Source organism: Desmodus rotundus, chromosome 9 (genome assembly GCF_022682495.2).
Source record: "Desmodus rotundus isolate HL8 chromosome 9, HLdesRot8A.1, whole genome shotgun sequence".
NCBI lineage: Eukaryota > Metazoa > Chordata > Mammalia > Chiroptera > Phyllostomidae > Desmodus > Desmodus rotundus.
Genome location: NC_071395.1, coordinates 53,590,820 through 53,617,012, shown reverse-complemented (window position 1 = coordinate 53,617,012; position 26,193 = coordinate 53,590,820). Strand labels below are relative to the sequence as shown.

The 26,193-nt window shown below is 37.7% G+C and overlaps 1 protein-coding gene across 1 annotated transcript in view; it reads right to left on the bottom strand.

Annotated features, from left to right (window-relative positions):
- ADAM7 (ADAM metallopeptidase domain 7) overlaps nucleotides 1-25,917 on the bottom strand; it is a 44,659-nt gene extending 18,742 nt beyond the window's left edge. Inside the window, exons 1-11 of the mRNA XM_024560664.3 lie at nucleotides 25,866-25,917; nucleotides 24,837-24,940; nucleotides 22,210-22,286; nucleotides 20,407-20,485; nucleotides 19,119-19,195; nucleotides 17,937-18,129; nucleotides 14,446-14,499; nucleotides 9,965-10,036; nucleotides 5,206-5,375; nucleotides 2,820-2,904; nucleotides 1,257-1,387 (exon numbers count right to left, since the gene is read on the bottom strand). Of these exons, the coding sequence (XP_024416432.3) occupies nucleotides 1,257-1,387; nucleotides 2,820-2,904; nucleotides 5,206-5,375; nucleotides 9,965-10,036; nucleotides 14,446-14,499; nucleotides 17,937-18,129; nucleotides 19,119-19,195; nucleotides 20,407-20,485; nucleotides 22,210-22,286; nucleotides 24,837-24,940; nucleotides 25,866-25,917 (1,094 nt within the window). The remainder of the gene's footprint in view (nucleotides 1-1,256; nucleotides 1,388-2,819; nucleotides 2,905-5,205; nucleotides 5,376-9,964; nucleotides 10,037-14,445; nucleotides 14,500-17,936; nucleotides 18,130-19,118; nucleotides 19,196-20,406; nucleotides 20,486-22,209; nucleotides 22,287-24,836; nucleotides 24,941-25,865) is intronic.
- Between the last annotated feature and the right edge of the window lie 276 nt (nucleotides 25,918-26,193).

The following is a 26,193-nucleotide window of genomic DNA, read 5'->3' as shown; positions in this document are numbered from 1 at the left end:
CCCGTGTATGATTACAAGCTGCTCAACACCGGGACTCTCGCGTGTTCAAGTTAAAAAAAAGCACTAGCTAACACAATGCCTGGCACGGAGTAGTTCTCCATAAAAGTACGTCAAAAGAAACTATTTATTTAATAATATCTTACGCATCCCAGGAATACACCATAGCTCTAAAAAGAACTTTAAAATTAAAAAATAATACTGAAATTCACCTCTCATCTTCCTTTTGTTTTGACTCCCTTCCCATTTTTACTGACACAATGATCAAATACAAATGGACTTTTAGAGTCCTGAATGCATTTGATTGTTAGATAGGGATGGTGGGACCATGACAATAAATGACTAATTATGTAGATAATAATACAAAAGTAGGTATCTGTTATTGAACTCTTCCTCTGTACCTGTGCTTGGATGTTGTAGCTACTTAACTTCATTTAATCAAAATATAGAAGCATCGACCACCATCAACAAGCATTTTTCTTACTGTATACAATGTACTGCGTGTACCCACTATGAAAAAGTTCAAAGATCTACTAGGTTTAGGACCTAACTGCAGGTAATTCTGAGCTGGAAGGAGGCTGGACATTCTCTCATTCTGTATCTATGGAGTAACCCACAGATACTCCATAAAGCCTGTGTCTGAGGCTTTTCTGACCAGTGGTTCTCTTCCAGTGAACAGAACAGGAAAATAAAACCCTGTGAAGCTTGCATTCTAATGGAGGAGTAAACTAATAAGTAAATATGTAAAACAAAAACTCTATTAGATAGTGGTTAGTACTAAAAATGGGGGGGTGGGAAGCAAAGGGAGAGGGTGTGGAAAATGTTAGGATATGTGTGTGAGGGGACAGGATTGGAAAATGGGATCGGGTGGCTGGGAAGGCTTTGCTGACAATGATGTCTGAGGAAAGATTTAAAGGAGGAAATTATAGCTTACAGTAAAGGTGATAATCAAGGCATGTGGAGTGTATCCCTCTTCTAAGCACTTTGGTATAATTATTAATTGAATGCCATGTACTCTTGCAATATGCTGGGATGGAGTTTTAGAATTCCTTTCATCATATCACTAGGAGAGACACTACCCGGGGATAAGATTTAGCTGCCAAAAGGAACCAGCTATCCATGTCTGCTTTTGTCATGGACCTTCTAGAGTCTATTAGGAAGAACTCCATAGAATCACAATATGCCCTACAACATGGAGTTTTAAGCAAAAGTCACTCCCAAACTAGTTAAATGTATTCTCTATATTGTTTGAGCCTTACCTTCCACCTCTGTCCATCACACATTTTCCCAAAGTACAGGTACATGGGTAATCGTCATGCTGCATCCCAAGGCTGTGGCCTAGCTGATGTGCCATTCTGCTTGCAACTACATTAAGGTCGGGTAAAAGGTCCTGAAGCCAAGAAGAGGTGTGCATTAGACATTTCCACAAGAGAGCACACTGCAGAGCACAGAGCTTTGGACTACTGGTTGAGACCTGTGTTCTAGCTTCTGGTTAGCTAATACTTACTTGACAGGCCATGGGCTTGGTTGCCTCCCTCTTCAGCCCCACAGTTTCTTTAATTACATAATGAGGTTGGACACATGCTGCTTTGAGTGTCTCTAACTCCACCATTTTGAAATTCTTTTTTGTAGCACAATAATGGTCATTGTTGGAGTTACAGGGACACATTCTTACCAATAGCTAAAATTATTAACTAGTGTTTTACACAATAAAATAAACATTATTGTTTGTTTTCTATATACTAGATATCCAAAGGGGTGAAAATAAAAATATGCATGGTTCATGTTTTCAATGTATAGTCTCAAATTGCACACAATTTTTATGCAATCATGAGAAGGGAGTTTTTGCTATAAAAAAATTCCAGCAAGTCAGTGCTGCAAAATCCAAAGCAGAGTTGATTGTTACCTATTTGTATCTTTATTTCATGTTTTGATCTTTACATTAATGAAAAATGCTAATTTCCAAAGGAGTGGGGTATTGGGTTACCGTAAAATACCCCTAATTTGGTCATTTCATCTTGCTCATTTGAAGTTTATAATGTGTCCTAGCTGGGCTATAATACCATAATTAGAGTAGTGAGAGCCTCTATTAGATTAGATTCACTCTTTATGCAAAATTTATGTTATTAAAATTCTGTAGGCAAAAGACATAATCATACAAAGAATCATATAAGGCCATTAAGTCCTTTTAATAAGTACTAGCTTACTTTCAAAGCCTTGACAAGATTGGGCTGAGCATAGCAACCACTAGGCAGAGATATTAAAGGAAAAACAATCCAATCTTGAGGTTTTCAAGAATTTCTTAGATATGGCTACTTGGACAGTGTTTACTAGAAGCCTAGTGCCTTGTGAAAGGGTCAGAGAAACAAGGGGAGTAGGCAGTGTGAGGGTCTTAGGCTTTTGGAAAATGAATTCCAACTCAGCCTGGGTATGATATTTCAAATGATTTGTGCAATTTCTTTTCAGCATAACAACAATTATCCTCACTTGGTAAACTGGCCAAGTTCAACGGACTTTACATGTCCTTGTAGACAACTGTATCTAATATGCAAAAGAGCTTTCCTAATCTTTGTGTGTTAGTCTGCGTATGATGTTCTCTTAAACTCTGGACACTGGCTTACCGTTACTATTCATCTGTGACTTTTTTAAAAACATTTTCTCTTCATTTAATAAAGGAAGTATGACAGCATGATCGTGACGTATCTTGGAGGGAACATATGAAGGGATGTGTGTGCAGTCTCCTTTAATAGGACGCAGCAAATTACCAAAATTTAATCCAAACTTTTTATAATGCAATATAACATAAATAAAACACAGCTCACCTTAACAACACTGGAGGAATAAACAGGCAGGCACATACCCCTGGGATAGGCAGCTCCTTGTGCGTGGGTGTAGAGCCACTTCCCACTACACACAAGATGAAAACACACTCCTGAGGCTGAGCTGGCAGTTTAATTAACACATAGATTGAACTGCAGTGACTCCTGCAATGCTAGTGCCTTGCACATGGAAGTGCCTTTTCTTTTTCCTGGCAGTGAGGATGGCCTCAGTTGACATTAAGCTCATTTTAATCCTGTGGCATTCGGAAAGTCAATGTAACGTGAAGTTGAAATCATAAAAAAATACCTTCTAAAAAAAACCCCAAATAGAGTTTCACTTTACTTGATTTTAGTTTACCCTACACTCAGTTTTGGATAAAGTCACTTAAAAGAACAAAAAATTAAACTGAAAATGTTCAGGGGTGAAAATGCAACATAGTGAATGGACCAACACCATGATTAATTAGCTGTGGTTGAAAAACTTTACAAATGTTTAATCAACCATAAAGACTCAGAGAATTTGATAGCTATAATCAACCCTTTAAAGCAGTTGTCATGTGGAAACAGGACTACCTCTAGATTACCTAAAATTCAGATGTTGATGTGTATATGAAAGGGACCCAAATCTGGTATGCTTTCAAGAACATTTAGAGCTGGAACACGTTAAAGAGAGCTCTCGTGGGCTGGAGAGCCATGCCCGGAGTGTAACAGAGAGGACATAAATACAAGAAAGGTGGTCAGGCTAGATGCCCCCCTTCAGTCTTTAAATTTTTTGTTGGAAAAGATGTGCTCCATTTCTTTCTTTATAACTGAAATGTGCCTGCACCCACATTGAGGTCTCAGTATCTGCCTATACATCTTGGAGGAGGTTGGTCTGTCTAGGCTCTGGAGACCTTGGGGGAACAGCACCTAGGGAGATGAAGCACCCAAGAAAGCACCGTCCAGATTCTGGTTTTACTCGTTGCCACTTGAAACCAAAAGTCAGACCATGACAATGCCATACATCATGCCTCGTCACTTCTGGATCTATGTGAATATACCTGGGAAGGTATGTAAGGAGCTCAACACCTAAGAATGCCCAAATATAATGCCCAGTTAGACATTTAGAGCACCCTCCACCCATCCTTACCAATAGCATGTTTGTAGACATGCTATTGGTAAGAGCAGTTACTGGTAAGAGTAAGAGTCATCCCTAGAAGCAAAAGGTTTTTCATTTATATGCATTTAGATATTTTTAGATTAATTTATTAAGTATTTTAAAACACATGTCCAAGGAATGGGCATAAGAGCTAAACTAGCCCACTAGGAAGGTTATAGCAATATTTTACTTTACCCCTTATAATTTTGGATGATACTAGTTCATGAGTAACCAAGCCCAAGCTAGGTGCATGTTTGCCCTGGAAATATGTGCTGTGGACCAGCCCAGGTATGAAAATCAGACATGGTAGTACTTGGGAGGACTGGTTCACACTCATCATTCTGAGGAAAGGCTGGACCTGATATCTGATTCCAGGCTTTGGAAGCTTCGTGGTTCTGAGTTCAGACTGAAAGTTAGCATTAAGGTAATGGTTAAAGCACATTTGCAGGCTGTGTTTGCAAACCTAGAGAAACACTGGTGTTACATACAGGTAGATGGGGTAGGTAAAGTGGGTATCCATCTTTTATAGCAGCTTTAAGGGCATCAGGGGAGAACCTAAAAGTCTCCACTGCTCCAAAGCAGTTCTTCCATAATTTAGCGTTCCTTTCACAGGACTATGTGCAACACAAGGTTGAAGTCAGTTCAGCTACCCATTATTCATTATTTCCCTATAGGCTGAGTATTTTGAAAAATAGATATTTTGAAAACTAAAACTGATTTTTAAAATGGCCCCTATTTTTAAAAGTTAATGATTAAGTATTCTAAATACATTCAGGCTTTTTCTTAGGAATATTTGAGCAGTGGCAGTTTTAATTCATCACATTAGTTTTCTTTCACTTTGAGCACCAGATGGGCACTCGCTGCTGAAGGGAAATGTCCAGAGAACAAGGTGCTTTCCCTGAAGCGTCCATTTTGGGGGGAGAACTGGGATAGTACGGTAAGGAGCGCTGAAGGATGTTAGTGTTGAAAGAGGAGAAGTAAAGTAAATAAATTCTAAAAGTGGTTTACGTATCTAATGACATTTTCAACACTGCCCAGCACTATAAATATATCAGATTTTTTCCTTCCTAGTATTCATCACTATTATAAAGTTAGGTCATTAAAAGTTCATGTAGAAACTTTCTATGCAGCTGGACAAAACATTTTCTTCCTGTGCACTGTCCAAAAGAGTCAATTGCCTTTAAAAATTGCATTTGTTTTGTTTTTTAATATTTTTCCAAAGGTATGCAAGAAAATAGAGCAGTTACATACCTGAGTAACAAAGCATGATCAAAATTCATCCTTTTTTTAAGGACCCTTTGTTGCCAAAATGAAAAACGCAATAAAGTGGTGTCTATGTTGGAATCTACTTTTATTTTATCTCCATTTGTCCACATCTCAAGGCCAACCAATATAACACGAATGTCCAGGGTTTTATAAATCTGGTCAAGAAAGAAATAATTTTCCACAAAGTCAAGTTACAGAAGGATCTTCACCATTACTACATTGTTTTACATTAAAAAAGTAATTTTAATGTGTGAGGGACATAAACAAAAAGTGCAGCCTCAAACTAAGCCGTTGTATTGAAACTTTATGTGGGGTGAATCACTCAGAATACCAGGTGAATTGCCATGGCTAACAAGGAAACTCGCTGAAAACATCTAATTCCCCTTGAACTATCATAAACCTTATAGGCACCAGACTCAGAATGTATTAAACTAAATAATGTAGTAAAGTTCTGAGATTACAAATTGAACTGAGAATGTGAATTGACTAATAGTAGCACACAGTGAAATGAATGCTCTTTACTCAACTCTCTACTTCCAGATACTTAGTTTGTGGCAGATTAGAAGCTGACACTGGCTTTCAAAAACCAATTGTTAGCTGCCGTGTTTGTTTTCCATGTTTGATTTTTGGAACTACTCTGTTGTCTAAGAACTCTTTTCGTGGCTTGCTCAAAGCAGGAAGAAACAGTTGTAGCTCATAACCTTCTCACCTCTATTCCCCTGCTTTGGTAAATGACTAGTTGACAGATACTTGATGCCAGGAAAGAAAAAGACAGAGTTTAAGCAACTTTGTATTATGAAGACATTGAAACAAAGAACTAGGTGTCATCTCAATTTTATATTCCATAGCAGCTAGGTTGAAAGAAAGAATGAATGATGAACTAAGAACACTGAGTTAAGAACATTAAAGGAGAGCATTATGCTAAGTGAAATAAGCCAGGCGGTGAAGGACAAATACCATATGATCTCACCTTTAACTGGAACATAATCAACAAAAGAAAAAAGCAAACAAAATATAACCAGAGACATTGAAATTAAGAACATTGTAACAATAGCCACAGGGGAGTGGGGAGGGGATAGTGGGGAGAAGGGTCTATAGGAGCTACTATAAAGGACACAAGGACAAAATCAAGGGGGAGGGTGGAGGTGGGGAGGGAGGTGGGACTGGCTGGAGTGGGGTGGAGGGAAGGGGAGAAAATGCAGACAATTGTAACTGAATAAAAATAAATTAATTAATTTAAAAAAAGTTAGAAAGTAAAAAAAAAGAACGTTAAAGGAGAGGTTACTCATATAATATTAATAGAGAATGTAACTGGTTATTAAAACATTTAGTACAGCATTATAACGATAACCCTGTGTTAATTTTCCACTTGTCTTAACCTACATGATATGAATATATTGAATTCCATGTGTCAGCACGATAGCCCAACAACTAGGTCATTTCATAACCATGAGAACTAGGTTTATTTTAAACCTGAATGAAGTTAGACCTTCAGTTAAATCATCATTTCAAATCTATACCGGAGCCTGTGATACCCATTGCTTTTGGACCTGATCTCGTGGAACAAGCCTTATGAGTCAGGTCCCACAAAGCAAGAACTTTTTTAACCTGGGCTCTTGGGCTCTCTACATTTGTGGATGGAGTTTAGGTTATAAAACTGGTTGCGAGTGCAAATAGAAATATTTGTCATCCTATGAATGTGGTCTCTTGTAGTAAGAAAATAACCTATAAAATAAAGACACATTTTTTGTCGGGGACAGACTGTTCAATGAGGTGACTGCTGGCAGACCCTCCAGCTAGATGAAGCTAGATCTGGGACAGAATGGAGATCACTTCCCATAGATCCCCCCAGAGGGTCTGACCCCTCACTGTGGGCAACACGGGGGATGAAGGCCAGTGAAAAGCAATATCACGGAAAGGGTCAAGAACTTGTAGACAATGCCACTTCAAATTGTTTGTGGTATGACCTCCCAATCTAAACTGAAAATCTTTAATAAAAGTTCAGCAATGAGCAACAATTTTGTATTTATGCTTACTTTGGAGATGAAAACCCAAGGAACGAGACTGAGTCTCACATTTGGATCAACATTAGGGTAATGATAAAGCCAATTAAGAGACACTAGAAATAGGAGGAAAGAAATGACTACGAGATACACTCATTCCACTCCACATTGCTCCCACATTTTAGAAAAACTCATAGGGAGGATTTTTGATTTCTGTAGACATAGATCTAAGTTTAGGAGGGATTCTTCTTCTAGCTAAGATGTACACAGTTGGAGAGAGTGCTGCTTTTACCTGACCCAAAGAAAAAGCCAGGGAATCTACAAAATCCTATCTTTTGTTGAAACTGTGAGAGCTGAGGTAACCAGGCAAACACATAGCCTGAAATCTAAGGAAAGAATCCAAAGAGAAATGGTATTAGAGCATCTCCCAGTGGCAGAGAATGAGAAAAAGAGATGCTTTGCACCAAACAGGAAGATAAGAATCTGGCAAATATTTTTAAGAAATTGCTAAAAGGCAAATGTGGGATAGAATAAGACTGCAGGACCCATTGGAAGACACAGACACGAGGAATCAGGCCCGTGCACACTCTTCCTCATGGGCCTCCTCTGGATGCCCATGGATACATTGCGGAGCGGGCCGTGGGGGCGGGGGGGGGGGGGGGCGGAGACTGGAGCTATCCTCCCTTGGCGGTACAGGCCCGAAGGATGGGAACAAGTTCTGCCTTGGAAACATCTTTTTTTTTTTTTTTAAGACTTGACTTACTTTTAGAAAGAGGGGAAGGGTGGGGAAAGAGAGGGAGAGAAACATAGATGTGTGAGAGAAACATGGATCAGTTGCCTCTTACACACCCCTATCCAGTGTCCTGGCCCCAACCTAGGCCTGTGCCCTGACTGGGAAACGAACTGGAAACCTTTCTGTTCACAGGCCACTGAAATACTCAATCCATTGAGCCACACCAGCCAGGTAGGAACATCTTAAAATCTATCAAACTCTTCTTTCTTGAGAAACAAAAGCCTTAAGCTGCTATATGAAATTCAGCAAACTTTTCTTTTATACCCCAGAGCTCAAGCGAAGACCTGTTGTGGCTGAAAAAAGGGGGGGAAAAAACATCTACCCCGAGAGAAGAGAGAAGAAACCCTCACGAGGCCAGACCATTCGAGGTCTTCTACCGAAGGAGGAAGAACGTGAACGTTGAGAAATATCCACCCAAAGGCCTGTGGGCAGGACTTTCCTAAGGCCGAGGATAGATCAGGACAACAGGAAACACTTCGGGTCCCGTAACTAGCCCAGCAATTACTGAGTTAGAAACAAGAACAGACCACTACTGAAGACATACACAGGTGAAAGAAGACGTTCTTTGAGCACTGGCCTGAGGTTGAGGTTGAAGCAGGAGTTCTCTCTCCAAAAATTCAGGCCCCACTCTAAGCCAAGGTAACATTACAGGAATCTGAAGCTCAAGGTGCACTATAGGTAACAATAGCAATAGCAAAACCTCAAACCAGTGTAATTGCTGACAAGGGTGATTCAATCCTATTTGCTAATGGTTGGCAAAAAAAGAAAAAGTAGTTTATACTTCCAGGCATCAGTACTACTTCCTCTGTCCCTACTATCCTATACTCAACACCCAGTACCCAAGATAATACTAAAGAACACACAAAAAAGCAAGGAAAAACAATGCCCTGTTCGAGAGATGAGTCAACAAAACTAGACTCAGAGATAACCCAAATGTTGAAACTATCTCACTGGAAACATGAAATAACAATTATTTATATGTTAAAGCTCTAGTGGAAAATATGGATGTGGTAGGCAGAATTCTAACATAAAAGTATATAAAATATTCCAAGTACTTGGAAATTAAGTAACACACACATATATATAACCAAGGATCAAAGAGGAAGTCATAAGGGATATTAGAAATACTTTTGAATTGAATGAAAATTAAAAATAAAACATCAAAATTTGTGAGAACTGGCTAAAGATCCTATACTTACTACTAGACCCTGCATTCTTACTTCTTTGTCATTTACAAAACAAAATAAAAATTTATGTTTTCACATATATCTCTATGCAAATGTTTAAAGGAAATCATTATCATTATAGCAAAAACTAGAAACTGATCAAATGTCCTTCAATGGTGAATGAACCACCGCTGACCTAGATGGGGATGAACTAGGAGGTTACAGCACCTTCCTTTGGGCCTGGTAATGAAGCTCGTGACTTGGAAGAAGTCATTGTAAAAAAATGTACAATTCACAGCATTACTTTTTAAGAAAGGTTATAGTTCATTCTGTTTTAGACAAATTAATCACTTTAGTACATTTTACAAAAATATTTTCCATAATTTCTCTGTCGAAATATGGAAAATAAGTTATAGCTTGAAAACCTTTTTGCTATGCAAGGTGTGGAGCAGTAATTTAAAATCTGGATTTGACTTATGCAGGAAGAGTGTTCAAATCTTTTTACATTGCTTTATAAATTTTTGTGATTAGTGACCAATATTTGAAATGCATTTAAATGTTTAAGTATTAAATGTCATTTAGTTAGAAAACAAAAACTCAGACCTGTGGTTCATTAGTTGCTGTGAATTTTTCAATGAATTTTTTCTAATTAGTCTACTGGGTGAATTTTTGCCTTTTGGGCTGTCTCAGTATCAGAACTACACAAAAATTCAGCAATATCTATGCTACAAGTTTCTTTCCATTTATATCTTTAGCTTGATTTAAACTGCATAAATACTTACCATGTTGACAAAATTGACCATTCCCCAAATTCGGTTCCTCAGTTTATTGTAGGGATTATTATTCCTACGATACTGAAAATATAAACATCAGATCAACATTTATTAATAATAGGAGTTGAATACAAACAATAAAGTATTTCACCCCTTATCAGATATTTTACAGAAAAAAATCATTGGCATTCCTTCAGTCAGCTAAAAATCTGGGCAACTTAAGCAGAAATATATTTTTTATATAAAATAGATACCACACTTTCAAAAGACACATTTCAACTTAGCAACTACTTTAAAACTTTTTATAACTTTGTCCCCTTTCACATTACATTTTATTACACTACATGATTTATCAAACCAACTAATGTGCTTTTTAGAGCTCACATTTATCATGTTGATGAAACAAAACTCATTAGAGCTCCACAGCAACCATGATGTTGAGGGGAAACAGCTACTTGATCAGCCCTTCTGTGTCCGTAGCGGTCACAGACTAAGGAACACATAACCAAGGGGCACCCTGGAGCCAGAGCTGTGAGGAAAGGGGCTGTGGCCTGCCCTTCTCTCCGGGAAAAGACTGGGAAGGCGATGCTGACTTTCCTGTCCTGCCTGTTCGGACTTCCATTCGCTTATAAATGAGTTCTCTGTTAGTGCTATCAAGAGCTTGTTCTCAGCATTATCAATTTCGACCTAATAAAAAATACTTAACCATAACAGAAGGTATCCTTATGCAAATGGTCAAGCTTCTTACCTAATAAAAATACAAAGAAATACACCTTTTCTGGATCCTGCAACTATCCTCTCATTACCACTGCAGTTCTGTTACCTTAAATATCTACATACCTCAAAGATACACCATTAGAATCTCTTCAGTTGTCATCTGGCACTCACTCCTGCACTCCCTACTCAATGCTTGACCGTCACTGTTCCATTGAAACTATTCTTGATAGATCCACAAATGTCCTCTTACTATCAATTCTGAACACATTTTCCTCATCTTCCTGATACCTGTTCACATGTAATATTGTCCATTTTTTATTTCAAGAATGTTATCATCTTGATTTCTATTATCACATACACTCCTAGTGTCTCACTGTGCACAGGTTTCTCTTTTCCTCCATCCCCTTAAAATCTAGATGACAAGTATGTTTCACCCAGGATTCCTGTTGATGAATGGGTAGGACTGGCCTAAAACACACCTAAAATGGGTAGGTGAGAGAGGTTCTTTCTGAGGCTGTTTTAGGGACCACAGGCATCAGGCACTTCATCAATCATTGATTTCAGCCCATGGGGGTAAGGGAGAGGGATGGCTATGGGGTCTTAGCACTTTTATTTCCAAACCTTTATTAAATGTTTAGTGTTCCCCAAGGTCAGACATCTGTGCTCTGCTTTCTCTTTGAACTTGCTAACTCTGGGTCTACACGTTCATATCCTCACTCTACTTAGCTGCTTGGGACTCATCACTTTGCTTTCAAAACGTGTAAAACCCTCAACTTGTTTCCCAAGGCAGCCTTTGTTTCTCCTAATAAGTTTTTATTAATAATAAAATATAATAAATAATTTTATTTAGTTTTTATTAATCAATTATTATTAAGAATAAAACTTACCTTAGCATTCTTTTAAAAAGTTAGTTAATATGTGTTCTTACCAACATGCTAATACAAGCCTATCTATTGATTAGTGCTTAGAACTTACTAATGAATTTTTTTAATTATAAGTTAATTGTAGTTTTTCCTATTTTTACACATGTAACAATGGTGTATCTTTCTTTTTCACTAACATAGACCTTATTTATTTTCTCTTTTAACATTGGCTAAGAATTTGAGTAAATAAGTTGAAAAACTCTATTGACACTGAACAGATGTACCTGATTCCCAATTTTGTAGGAAAATCTCCAACATTTACTTATTAAGTTTAACATTTACACAGGATAGGATTTTGGTAAATATTCTTTATTTTCCTCCATTTCTTACTTGCTAAGAGTTTTATTATGAATTTTGAAATACAGATGTGATACTTGAGATGATTACGTGGTTTATAATAATTGCATTACTATACACCTTCATTGTCATGCAAACTTTTTAATATGCACTGGATTGGGTGTGCAAATATTTTTAGAATATTTGAAGTTGTGTTTATAAGTGAAATCAGTGTTATGACTTTACTTGTCTGGATGTGCTATCAGTGTCATTATAGATTGTCACAGTAACGACTCTTTAGGAAATTACTCTTCTAGATATCCACACCCTTATGTAGCTCCCTCTAACATTAATTCTAGGCTTGATCATATGGATGGCAAGTGAGGCATTAATACATGGAATGCAAGCAGAAGCTTAAAAAGCTCTTGCACATTGAAGCCTGGCCTCTGGCTTGATGTTTTGATGCCCAGCTATGATGGCAAGCACAGGCCATCCTACTGGAGACAGGTGACCAACTGAAACTGAATGCTGCATAGCAAACAGTGACTGAGGCCGCTTCCCTTCAGCCAGCCAGGGCAGTGCAGCGGCCAGACGCAGCGGCCGCAGAGACGCCCCACACAACGTTTTAGGAAGATTGTCACACCGCAGTAGGTAACTAATATGAAGGTTATAGTAACTTTATAAAATGTGTGAAGAATATATATTTTCTCTTTTCCTATTCTTCAAAAAACTTTGTAAAAGATAGGGTTATCTGTTATAAGAGATCTTAGCAAAATTTGTCTTTAAACTCATCTGAGCCGTGTCTTTATTCATCAGTAGATTGCGGGCTGCTTATTTAATTTTATAAATTTGTTATAATCTTTATGGGGTTGCCTATTTCTTCTCAAGTCAGTGAGGTAACATTATACTACATGCTTCTGCTCATAAATTTATTGGCTTAATAGTGTACATTTTTTTAAATGACATGCAATCTCCACTATGTTTACAGTTATGTTTTCCTTTTACTCCTAATTTTACTTGTAATTCTATTTTTTCTCAATAAATATTGTCAGAAGTTCCTCTATTTCATTAATCTTTTCAAGAGAATACCATTTGGCTTTGCTGATCTACTCAATTGTTTCTTTTTGGTTGTGTATTTTATTAATTTTATTCATTGTCAAAATTATTTTCTTTTTTCTGTATTTTTTGAATTTAGTCTGTTTCATTTTCTAACTTTTCCAGTTCGACTCTTAGGTCACTATATTTCTTTTTTTAATACAAATGTTTGTCCTAAATATCATTCTAAATACTGCATTGCCACCTGCATCTATACAAATATTTTCATTGCAATAAATTTAGATAAATCAGGATAACTTCAAATTTAATTTTTAGTCAGTTAATATTTGAAAATATATTTTGCTTTTAGTTTCCAAACCAATGATCCTTTATTGGATTCATATAACAATTTTTGTTATAGTTTCCAAATTGGTTCTGGTTTTTAAAAAAGTAATCTTTATAGTATTTACACCTTCATATTTCTTTGTACTTTCTTTGTGGCCAACTGTCAGTTTAATTTCTGAAAATATTTTATTTGCATGTGAAAATAATATATGTTGTCTATTTTGGGAAACAATAATTATAGGATATTTTATCAAATGATTAATTAAATCTATATTTATGTGGTTCAAATCTTTTTCCATTTTTGTTTATTTTTCCTGCTTGACCAAACATTTTCTGGTAAATGGCAGTCAAAAATCCTTATTTTCCTATAATCTGCCATTTTTTATTATATATCTTTTTAGACTAAGACATTAAGTATATAATCTGAAATATCATTAGATTATTTAAAGTTTTCAAACAGTTTATTTTACTTTCCATTATTTTGGTTGACTCTTCCTCATGTGGTTAGTTTGATCTAGGATTATAAAAATGTCCTTTAAAAGCATATTTGATTTGGACTCTAGCAGTTTACCAAGTTTCTGACCAGTTTTTATGTTGAGACCTTGGCTTGGCATTTTTGCATTGGAAGAAAAATATAATACCATGCCATGCATGACACAGACCTGGGATTTTTGCTTTCCCCTTGCATATCTACTGCTCTTTGCTGCAAGCAGACAGAGCACTTTCCTCTTTGCATTTTTAGTGCATGGAGCTTTTCTATTTCCCTTTCAGGAAAGGGCCAGCCCTTTGTGGCTCTGGGTATCATGCACTATATTCTATATATTGTGGGTCACCAAGCCTTTGAATTTTATTTACTACTCTAATGAAGATCTTCCCCATTTTTAGCACTTGGAGATTCCCTGTTTTGTTTTTTTTTAAGCTCAACTGCAGACTATGAATATAGTTTTAATTGTTTTTATATGTTCAGCATTTTCATATGTTTGTAATGCGGAGGGTAGTTCTATTATTTTGGCTCAGTTTGCTGTACTGCCAAAGGACCTAGTCATCTCTTACACAAACCTGTTTTGGGAAGCTAAAAACAGAACTTTGCACCCAGAATGAAATTCTGGTTAAAATATTTTTTTTCTTGGTTAGAATCACAACTCTAGTTTTAAAAGGATGAATGAAGAAGTAAATATTCATCTGAAAACTTACCACATTATCATCAGCAACAACGAACAGTTCCACATAGTTTTCCTTATGAGTGTTCTGGAATAGTACAAAAATATTAATGAAGTCTACTTAATATTTCTTATCTTAACATTTTAAGTTACCACTAATAACATAAGAACTGTTAACTTTATTGACACAAGAGTTGAGGTATGGATGTATACTTAATAATTTTAAGAAGTTATCTAAATAAAACTTATTATATTATTAAAACATGTGGCCCTGTAATCAGATTGTAATAAACCTGAACCAACATTCCATGTTTGGTTATTCTTTCTTTCTTGGTTTAGTCTTTCAAATAAGTTATAAATAAAAAATTATAAATCTAGTTTTTAACATTTAGATTTTTTTAATTTACAAAATAAATGCTTACAAAGCCAGCTCTTGTAAAAGAAAAAATCACCCATCTATAATAGCTCAGAACTAACACAAAGCTAAGTTTAGCCTACAGTCTGGCTAATAGGGCTGATTGTTTCCCATTTACCCGCACTCCTCTCTCCAAATTGCCTCTGTTGCTGTAGTCTCAATGCCAAGCAAACATGTATAAAAGTTGCTAATTATAGATCTTTTATAAAAAACCAATACTGTGGAACCAAGATAGCGGCGTAGGTAGACACACTGCGCCTCCTCGCACAACCAAAACTGACAGAAAATCCAACGGCAAGGAAGTCCGACACCAAGGAAATAAAAAATAAACATTCATCCAGACCGGTAGGAGGGGCGGAGATGGGCAGCCAGGGCGGAGAGGACTCGCATTGCCCTGGCGGGACCGAGACTGGTGGAGTGTGGGAAAAATGGGGCAGGCAGTCTGACCACTAGCAGACCCTGCGGCCCCACATTCGCGCAGATAAACTGAGAGGGCCAGACTCAGAGTGGTGGAGAGCAGGGCAGGCAGAGCAGTGGGTAGCACCCCGAGGCCCCACACTCATACACAGATAAACCAGACAAACGGCGGCGGGGAGCAAAGCAGACTGCACAACCCAGGGCTGCAGCGCGGGGAAATAAAGCCTCAAACCTCTGATTGAAAATGCCCATGGGGGTTGGGGCGGCAGCAGGAGAGACTCCCAGCCTCACAGGAGAGGTCTCTGGAGAGACCCACAGGGGCCTGGGGCATGCACAAGCCCACCCACTTGGGAACCAGCACCAGAGGAGCCCAGTTTGATTGTGGGTAGTGGAGTGAAATATTGAAATCTGGTGGAGAGTGGAGCAAGCGCCATTGCTCCCTCTTGGCCCCTCCCCCACGTACAGCATCACAGTGCTGCCCGCAGCAACCAGCGTTAGCCCACCTCGGTGAACACCTAAGGCTCCGCCCCTTAAAGTAACAGAGGTGCCAAGACAAAAAAAAAAAATGGCCCAAATGACAGAACACTTCAAAGCTCCAGAAAAAATACAACTAAGCGATGAAGAGATAGCCAACCTATCAGATGCATAGTTCAAAACACTGGTTATTAAGACACTCACAGAATTGGTTGAATTTGTTCGAAAACCAGATGAAAAAATGAAGCCTATGCTAAGAGAAATAAAGGAAAATGGACAGGGAACCAATAGTGATGTGAAGGAAACTGGGACTCAAATCAATGGTGTGGACCAGAAGGAAGAAAGAAACATCCAACCAGAAACGAATGAAGAAACAAGAACTCGGAAAAATGAGAAGAGGCTTAGGAACCTCCAGGACATCTTGAATGGTTCCAACATCCGAATTATAGGGGTGCCAGAAGGAGAAGAGGAAGAACAAAAAATGGAAAACTTATTTGAACAAATAATGAAGGAGAACTTCCCCAGTCTGGCAAAGGAAATAGACTTCCAGGAAGTCCAGGAAGCTCAGAGAGTCCCAAGGAAGCTGGACCCAAGGAGGAACACACCAAGGCACATCATAATTCCATTACCCAAGATTAAAGAGAAGGAGAGAATTTTAGAAGCAGCAAGAGAAAAGGACACAGTTATCTACAAAGGACTTCCCATAAGACTGTCAGCTGATTTCTCCAAAGAGACCTTACAGGCAAGAAGGGGCTGGCAAGAAGTATTCCAAGTCATGAAAGGCAAGGACCTACATCCAAGATTACTGTATCCAGCAAAGCTATCATTTAGAATGGGAGGGAAGATAAAGTGCTTCTCAGATAAGGTCAAGTTAAAGAAGTTCATCATCACCAAGCCCTTATTATATGAAATGTTAAAGGGAGTTACCTAAGAAAAAGAAGATAAAAAATAGGAACAGTAAAAATGACAGCAAACTCACAGTTACTAACAACCATGCCTAAAACAAAAACAAAAGCAAACTAGGCAAACAACTAGAACAGGAACAGAACCATAGAGATGGAGATCACATGGAGGGTTGTCAATAGGGGAGTGGGAGGGGGAGGGGCGGGAAGGTAGAGAGAATAAGTAGCATAGATGATAGGTGGAAAATAGACAGGGGGAGGGTAAGAATAATGTAGGAAATGTAGAAGTCAAAGAACTTATAAGTATGACCCATGGACATGAACTATAGGGGGGGAATGTGGGAGGGAGGGAGTGGGCAGGATGGAGTGGAGTGAGGGGGAGGGAATGGGATAACTGTAATAGCATAATCAATAAATATATTTAAAAAAACAATACTAAGATATTCTAAGTTTTCAGATTTTCGTAGCATGTATTGAAGTACATACATATTCTTTGAGTATAAAACAGGGACATATTGTTCAAAGATTAAGTAATTTTTTATTAAATTTATTGAGATGGCATTGGTTCATATGGCCCTACAGGTTTCAGGTATACAGGTCTGTGATGCATGATCTGTATTTTGCATTGTGTAACCACCACCCAAAGTCAAATCAACTTCCATCACCAATATTTGGAGATGATGTAATCACTTATTGGTTGATTCATTCAATTGGAGAACAGCCATTAGGCATCTAGTATGTTTCAGACCCTGTCTGGACCATGGATATGTGAAAAAGATGAACACTCTTAGAGCTTAAAGACTAATATCCAGGGGGGCCTTAAAAAGATACAAATTGGTTGTAGAGAAAAGCCTAAAATGCAGAGGACTCTCTGTGCAATCATCTCACTAGAAATTGAACCTATTATTACTCTTAATTGTTGTTAACATTTAGAACACTTGACTCCAATGAAAGGGAGAGAGCCTGGCTTATCAACTGCCCAATAATGTCAGAGAGACAAGAGCAGACAATACGTCAGATAGGTTTCAAGACATTAAATTTCATTCTTTCCAGCCATTTATAGCCCTAATGCTGGGTACCTAGACATACATTTGTAGATATTACTCTTCCTTGAATTCAATGGGACAAACTGAAATTTACTGTATAGAACTATCATTTTCTATATAGGTAACAAATACAAATGTTTGACATTTCAGATTTCAGACAATTAAGAGTTCAACTCAGGTAGAATGTATACTTCATTGACTGAGGCCACAATTTTCCTCTTGAGATCATAAAGGACGAGAGGAAAAGGTAATGTGAAAGTAAAGCACTCACTTCCATTTGGGAGTCTTCCGTGGACTTGGTATTATTGTTTGGAACAGCTGTCCTGGTGAAATTGAGCTCTATACAAGAATAGTTGGCAGCATACTGTGTCTTTGCGTTATATTTGAATACCAAGTGTTCTCCCTCATCTGAGTATTTTACTGGTTCAATGAGGTACCTTTGGTCATATACCCTGAAGAATCCCCTGTGGAAATTGAGAATACAATGTGTAGTTAAGACTTTTTACTACTATGTTACTACATAAAACTACTCTATTCTATTTTTATTGATGCTGCCTTTTAAGAAAGGGGAAGAAGTATAAGTGCAGAGCCTCACGAGAATGCAGCCAGGTGTTCTGAGTGATGAAGATATGAGATAATGCGTGGTTTTGAATTACTAAGTTTTTCTAAGAGTCAGCTCATCTGGATTTTTCAGAAGTTTGACACCCCAGTCTCTACTCTGAAGTTTCAGGTAGAGTAGCAGTTCCCATCTGGGCTTGTAGATCCCTGGCAAGTCTCAGATTTCTTTGGAAAATGCTGTGAATTTTTATGCCCATCATGCATTAATTGTAGAGTATGTACTAAATTATAAGTACTATTATGTGATAATTTTGTTATTAAAGGGTTCTCATACTTGAAAATACCAGGAAATACTCAAGTCAAGTCCTTATCATGGGAGACAGAAGTTTCTTGTTTTTCTGCCCCCTACCTCTCCACATCTTCCTCCTTTGTCCTGGAGCCAAAGACCTACAGGGAACTTCTATAGGCTGTACTTCTGATGTTTTACTTCCTAGAGACTGAAAACACTGTGAAGTGTTGTAGTGTGGCAGGGATTCACAGAACTAGAAGTCAGGAGACCAGGTTTGGACTAAATTCCACCACTAGCAAATAGAATGTTCAGGAGCAAGTCTCTGATTTCAGTGTCCTGATCTGTAACAGGAGATTTCCAGCAGGCTTCCAACTCGGAATCTCTTGATCGCAGACTGAAAAACTTCCTTGCTTAGGGCTGGCGTTGGACATCTCTTTGTCAAAGGTGAACATAAATGATGGGCTGAAGTAGAACTCATGCTGAAAATATACAGTAGCTTTTCCCCATTAGTTTTCCTATTTACTACATTGTTAAAAAGAAAGGTGAGAAATCAATTTCTTTAAAAATCTGTAAGAAAACTCAAAGAAAATAGAAAGTGTATGTTACCTGAGACCATGGCATGTGCTGATACTGGCTGCAGAATCATGTTCATGTATAATGGATCCTTGGTAAAAACAGTGATCCTGAAATATATGAGAGGCTATTAACGTAAGTACATTTATTGATATATAAATAAAGTATCTACATACTATATGTTCCCAATGTATCAGTATTTCATTCTCACAAATTACATTTATATTCATCCATGAATTCATTCAATGCATTCTTTCACTTGAAAATTTTAAAACTACGTTAGAATCTTTTTACGTTAATTGCATGATTATTTTCTGTAATATTACTACTTTAATCCTTCCTAAAATTTCTACCAAACAACTGTCCTGTGTTATATTTTTTCCCCAGTTGAGTTGCCTATGGTTGTTAAAATTAGGTCTCATTCTTCAACCAGGTTCCCTTACGCCTTTCTGTCCTGCTTCTCTGCTTCAACAGAGCTGGTATCTTTATCACTCCCTACTTGGTCTCTGTCCATGGTGATTATATCAGGTAATAACTTTCTCCATCATTTCCATCTGTTCAACTCCCACCTACATGTGACACTTTTCCCTGGTCCTCCAGGGATCTCAGACCAACCACCACCCTCTACATGAAAAAATATTCTCCAATTTTCTTCCTGTTTTATTTTACAAAGATTGCATGATGAGTTAGATTTCATAGTTAACAGTTGCCTTAAATAGAGAAAATAGGTTTTAAAAGTATACTTTTCATAAGAGAGATAAGGTTCTTCTTGGTCAGAAGGCCACAGAAAGCATGTCCTGGAAAGGTGAATAAAATTATAAAAATAAAACCCATATCCACTGAAGTAATACCAATGATAAATAAGTACAGATTTATTAGGAGAATGAAGGAGAAGCCTCCGCGTTGGTGCATCAGACAGATGGGGCAAGGGGATGTGACTCTCTTAAGAGTTGATTACATGGAGGATTTAAAATTGTTTTATTTATCTAGGTTTTGTCCATTTAACTTGACCGCAATTTCATCAGGGTTCCTTAAGCTCATTTGGTATCCTACTTTACCTTTTTGGGTTCATAGAAGTCAGTTTGGTAAAGAAAAATATGTTAGTAGTCATTTATTTGCTCATTAGGCAGTGACCAATCTCTTCTAGAGTTCAAAGGGCCATAGTTCCTATTCTAGCATCATTCAGTGACAATTGTCAATGTAGGATTCATTTCTGATATAACACTCTCTGGAGCTACTTGTAAAGCTAGAATTTGGTTGTGTAATCACATGAGGAAATAACTGTTTCAGAGAAGAGGCACAGGAAGGTTCTATAAGATACCGTGATCTGAGGGTGTCTGGTGATTTCCTCTCCTTTTGCCGAGTAGTGCGTTTCACTGTAATTTGAGGCTAGGAACTCCCTGGAAAAGAGGAGAGAGAGGTACTGAGATTTACTCATTTTTAAAGGTTAATAGATAAAAACATTATGTGAGCAAAAAGACTCCGGGCTGCTTTCAAATCTCAGGAAATCTTCTTAGGCTAAAAGCAGATAAGCAAAATTGATCCCACTCACATGAAAAACCTTTCTACCTAGATTTCATGGTTTGGTAAAAGACGGCGGAAGAGACAGAAAAATATACTGGCAGTTTTAGCAAGGTGGTGCCTTGAGAAGAACCTAGGGAAAATATTACCGTAGTAAAAATCACTTGCCATAACAATCAAAATTCATGCAAAAAAATCTCATTAGAGACTATAAAAGTCACAGGAGAGAAAATGTCAGCATCTTTTGTCAAAGAAATAAAAATTCTGTCAACCCATGTAACAGTGGGAAACTGTATTGTGGGAAATTGTAACCCACCCCTCCATTCTTTTGACCTTGTTTCTGTGAGTGCTGACTCTGACTAATATGTAGCTTAGAGATGAACGGCACGCTTGTATAAGAATCCTAGGAACTAACTTCAGAAGCTACAGACTCCAACCTTCAGGCATCCCAGCTCTGGGAGGTTTGCTGACCTTCAACTGTGGAGCCAGCACGACAAACCAGGATGATGCACACCGGACATCACTTGTGTTATCAGAATGGACCGTGCTCGTCTGCACGTCTAGAACTTGTCAACCCCTCCCTTGATCTCTTTGTTCTGTTCCCCTCTCCCTCCTTATAAAAGCCCCTGCCTCCAGCAAGAGGGGGAGATGGGCTTTGAGACATGGGTCCCCCATCTTCCAGGTGGCCGGCACCTGAAAATAAACCACTTGCTTTTACATCAGCACCTGCCCCTTGACTATTGGCTTTTGTAGCGGCAGGCAGCCAGACCTGCATTTGGTTATACCCCTAATTTCAAATCTACAAAAAATGGCCTTCAAGAATGAAGAAGAAATAAAGACCATTTCAAATAAAAATTTTGTAGTTCACTTCTATAGAAGTTTAAATAACACAGATATGTGCATTTGTCAAAATTCAATGAACGTATACTTCAGATTTGTGCATTTTATTATAAAGATTTTTACATCAAAAGAAAAAAACTGCTAAACAAATACTAAACTCTAATGATATGCTTGTTATTTAGGGGAAAGTATATTAATGTGTGCAATATAATTTGAAATATTAAAAATAATGGAGGATAGATGGCTGAATGAATAGACAAGGAATTCTGATATAAAACAAGCATAATAAAATAAAGGGCATATGTGTACATGTCTATATTGATGGGATTATGGGTCTGTGTTTATATTACTGGGTATATGAATGTTCACTATAAATTTCTTTAACTTTGTATATGCGTAACAGAACTTGTATGTGTGTAACAGATATCTATTTTACATAGTTTCGAAGTTACTTTAAAAGCCGTGGTTTTCAAATTTCTGTTGTTCCACTGATTCACAAAGCAGTGATGCATTAACTCTCTCCTTAGAGCACGTGGACCTCAGAGTGCTCCAGTACCCTGCGTAGGGTGTGATTTACCAACTAGAGAACAATGTCCACATGGGAGGCTGTTGAAATGAGGTGAGTTTACATCGGAAGGGTAGGAATTCAGATTATGTACAGACAACAGTGACTTGAGGAATTAAATTCACTGGAGGTTTTTATGAAAACTGTAACACTATAAACTAATAAATCTGTTATTGAATTATAATAGATAGAACTTACCTTGATTTTAAAAGGTGAAGTATTAAGATTTTTTTATGTAGACTTATTTCATACAACAATTCATCTTCATAAGTTTCCTGAAAAACAACAGCCATCAATGACTTAAATATGTGCTGCTTTAGTGTGGGCTCAGGGAGGGTAATGGGGTGAAAGCCTGGAGAGACTACTGCTGAGTAGACTGTCCTTTTAGGGAAAATGATAGATACTGATAAAGCTGAACTTATAAGAGAGCTAATGCATGCTGGATTTTGCTTTCAAATTATTTAAATTAAATGTTTATGTTTTTTTCTAGTTAAAAAATAAAATAGTGGAAAAAATTGTACTGTCCCCCTATCCAGAGATATGTTATTATATGTCCTTACAGTTTCAACCCCCAATAAATCTCTGCTTATGTATTTTGAACAATTTTGTGTAAGCCATCCTATAGCCTACTTTTTCACATAAAAGTAAACCATGGCCAAGGCCATTTTCCTATTCCAACAAGTATTCTTTTATGATCTGATTTTATGGCTGACAATGTGAATTTATTTAATCTACACTTAGGTCAGAAATTTGATTTGGGCTACATAGTATAGTTGGACAGAATTTCATTGTCAGCAACACAGGAAAAGTGTAAAGCTTTTGGTGAATATTACCACATTACTCTGAAGAGCAAAAGTATAAATTTAGAATTTCACTAGAAATTTATAGTGGCTCTTGTTTCCTTGTCTTAAATGTTATCATTAATAAACTAACATTGTGATAAATCACTATCTTGGGTGAAAATTAGAATTGACATTTTCTTTTGTTATTTGTATATTCATATGTGAATTTCTAATTTATGTCTTTTCACCATTTTCTTTTCTGGCATTTTATTTCTTTATAATTAATAAGAATTCTTTATTATTTAAGAATTCATAGTTATTGGCCATCTATCCTACAATTTCTTTAGTTTAGTGTTCATTCATTTGTTCAAGCACTGTTATTTCAGCCACAGAGACAATAGGGAAGATACAATGGTGCACAAGTTGGAGGTCACTGTCCTCACGGAAGCCACAGCTTGGCAAAAAAGAAAATCTAGCAAATGTAATTGAGTGTTGTAAGTATCATAATAGAACAGTCACAGAGGCTGCACTGGGGCTATTGGAAAAGAAGAGTCAGGGCAAAGAACAGCAAATGCAAAGGTCCTGAGGTAGGAAGGACCTTGACATGTTTTAGGAACAGAGAGAGGTTCAATGTTACCGGAAAGTCGAAGTTGAGTAGAAATGAAAAGATAGAAAGGAGCCAAATCATGTACAGCCTAGTAAGTCACCTAAGAGGATTTAGACCTTATCTTAATAACAAAGGGAACCAAAAGGTTTTGGCAGAATAACTCAATAGGTATGATATTTTAGATACTTTCTTATTGTAGGTCATGGATCAGCAGAAATCATGACTGTAGGCAGGAGAAGCATTTAAAGGCCATGGATGGAATACAGTAGTTTGGGCAGGGAAGTGGCAGCAAGAATAAGGAAGAGTTGATAATTTTGAAGGATATTTATAAGCTAGAATCTGTAAGGCTAGGAGATTGTTTGATGGGGTAGGCAGTAGACAGGCGTCAAGAATTACTTCAGATTTCTGGGTTGTTTACTTAGAGAGAGGCAGCTTTGAGGGAAGGAGAAGGGAGTTTTGCATTTACTAAATGTGAGATGTGCATCAGTTAGGGCTTTTTTGATCACAAGTTTAACATAAAATCAGTATCTTATTATAAAGACGCAGTATTCACAGTGGGCAGGCAAGAAACAGATGCTCAATTAAATAAGGGTGGACTCCCATTTTACAACATGATGACCTTTCTGTGTGGACATGTAGGTGTGTGTCTGTGTCTCTGTGTAACAGGATGGGATATCAGGACTTTTTGAAATTTGACTGTTTGAATATGATTTTTATGTTATCTAATATTGAGGAACTATTTTTATAGGAGTGGATGTGATAAAATTATTTTTAATCTTGTCACTAATATTTTAATAAATAGAATATTTAATTTAATTTTTATATCATAATTTATTTTACTTAATTTTTAATGTATTTTTATTTTATTTTATTTTTTATTTTTTAATCCTCATCCGAGGATACGTTTATTGATTTTAGAGACAGAGGAAGGAGGGAAGTAGAGAGAGAGAGAGGAACATCGATTGAGTGCCTCCTATACATTTCGTGACCAGGGATCCAACCTGCAACCTAGGCATATGCTCTGACCGGATATCGAACTCACAACCTTTGGTGTATGAGATGAACTCCAACCAACTGAGTCACCCAGCCAGGGCAAATTTATTTTTATTTTAGAATCACTTTAAATTTAGAGAAAAGTTGGAAAGACAATACAGAGAATTCTCCTGTACCGCACAACTCAGGTCTCCACATTGTTAACATCTTATCCTCTTGATGAACCAAGATTGATATTGCAATTAAAGTCTACACTTAGCCAGATTTCCTTAGCTGTTGTCTAATGTCTTTTTACTGCATTAGGATTCCATCAAGGATGCCGCCTGACATTTAACTGTCATGTCTCCTTATGCTTCTCTAGACTATGACAGTTTCTCAGACTTTCTTTATTTCCACATGCCTGTGAAAGCCATACCTCTTATTTATTATTTCAAAATCTTTACCTGTACGTCATCATCATGGCTGTGCCAAACATCTCGCTTCTGTATCAGGGGGAGCCTTTTAGGATAAACCAGTTCTTGACCGTGAGCTTGGAGGACTGCCTTTTCTGAGAAGAAGCATAGGGGGAAATACATGGGGCATTAACATTCACCACAGGGACTGGATAACAGAGTCACTCTTATAAGAGTTCAGTTGCTCCCAATTAGCAGCCATGTACAACATCACTATAAAAGAGTGCCCCCACTCTACAGGGAAGGAAATCCAGAGAGATGTTTCCATAGTAGGCAAATATAAGTAAAATTGGAAAGGAAGCATAGAAGTCAGGGACCTTCAGCATCTTCTATCTTTTCATCTTGTTCTCAGTTCTCACCTTTTTCTCCTCACAGAGCGGACTGTTTTAATATAAGTTGCTGTTTTTACCTCCCAGGGACAGTTGCATTTGAAGCCTGCACTCCAGTAGCTAAATAGCAGGCTTCCCTGGATAAAGGATTTTTGGTGCTTTTCAATCAGGGATAAATATAACACACACATTTCCCACCACATTGGGGTCACCTATGAGCTGAGCCCCACTCACCTCTCTCTAACTGAAGAGTCATATAGAGGAGAGAGTCATATAGTGGGAGTGTGGAATCTGCTCTTATCTGAATCAAGCTTTTACCAGTTTATTAGCAGTATAGCCACAAGTAGCAATCTCAACCCTCTGATCTGTCGACATGAGTCTCAATTTCCTTTTCTGGAAAGCGGAGGTCATGCTATAAAATTTTGAGCACGCTACAAAGCAGCTCATGGCAGCACAGCGGCTGCTGCATCACGGATGCTCAAGACACCCCTGCTTCCTTCCCATGGTAACTCGGAGCATTTGGAGGAACCGAATCACAGAACCACAAGGGGAGCCCTGATCTGGTCCCAATCCTGTGCTGTGTTCTCAGCAAAATCAGCGACAGATAGTAATGTTGTTATCAATTACAATTTAAACTTTGTGATTAAAGAGACATTCTCTCCTAGCATAATAAGAAAAGATTAAGACATACCTGTAATGTGAGATGTGAGTAGAATCATGAAAAATAAACCCCCAGGAAGCATTCTGAATGATTCTGGTTGAAGAGGGTGTGTGGGCTTGAGAACAAGTGTTCACAGTTCTTTTTCCTTGCTTCCACAGCGAGGATGAAGGACCCACCAGGCAGATTGGCAGTTTTGATCTGGCTCAAGGAAGTGTTCCTGGGTCACGTTGCACAATTTGTGAGATGCTTGAGGTTAAAGCCCGAAGGGTGGACATCATGTACTAATTAGAGCGACTGCCATGCTCGTGGTGGTGGTGGTGGTGGTGGTGGTGGTGGTGGTGCAGATGGGCTGGGTGGG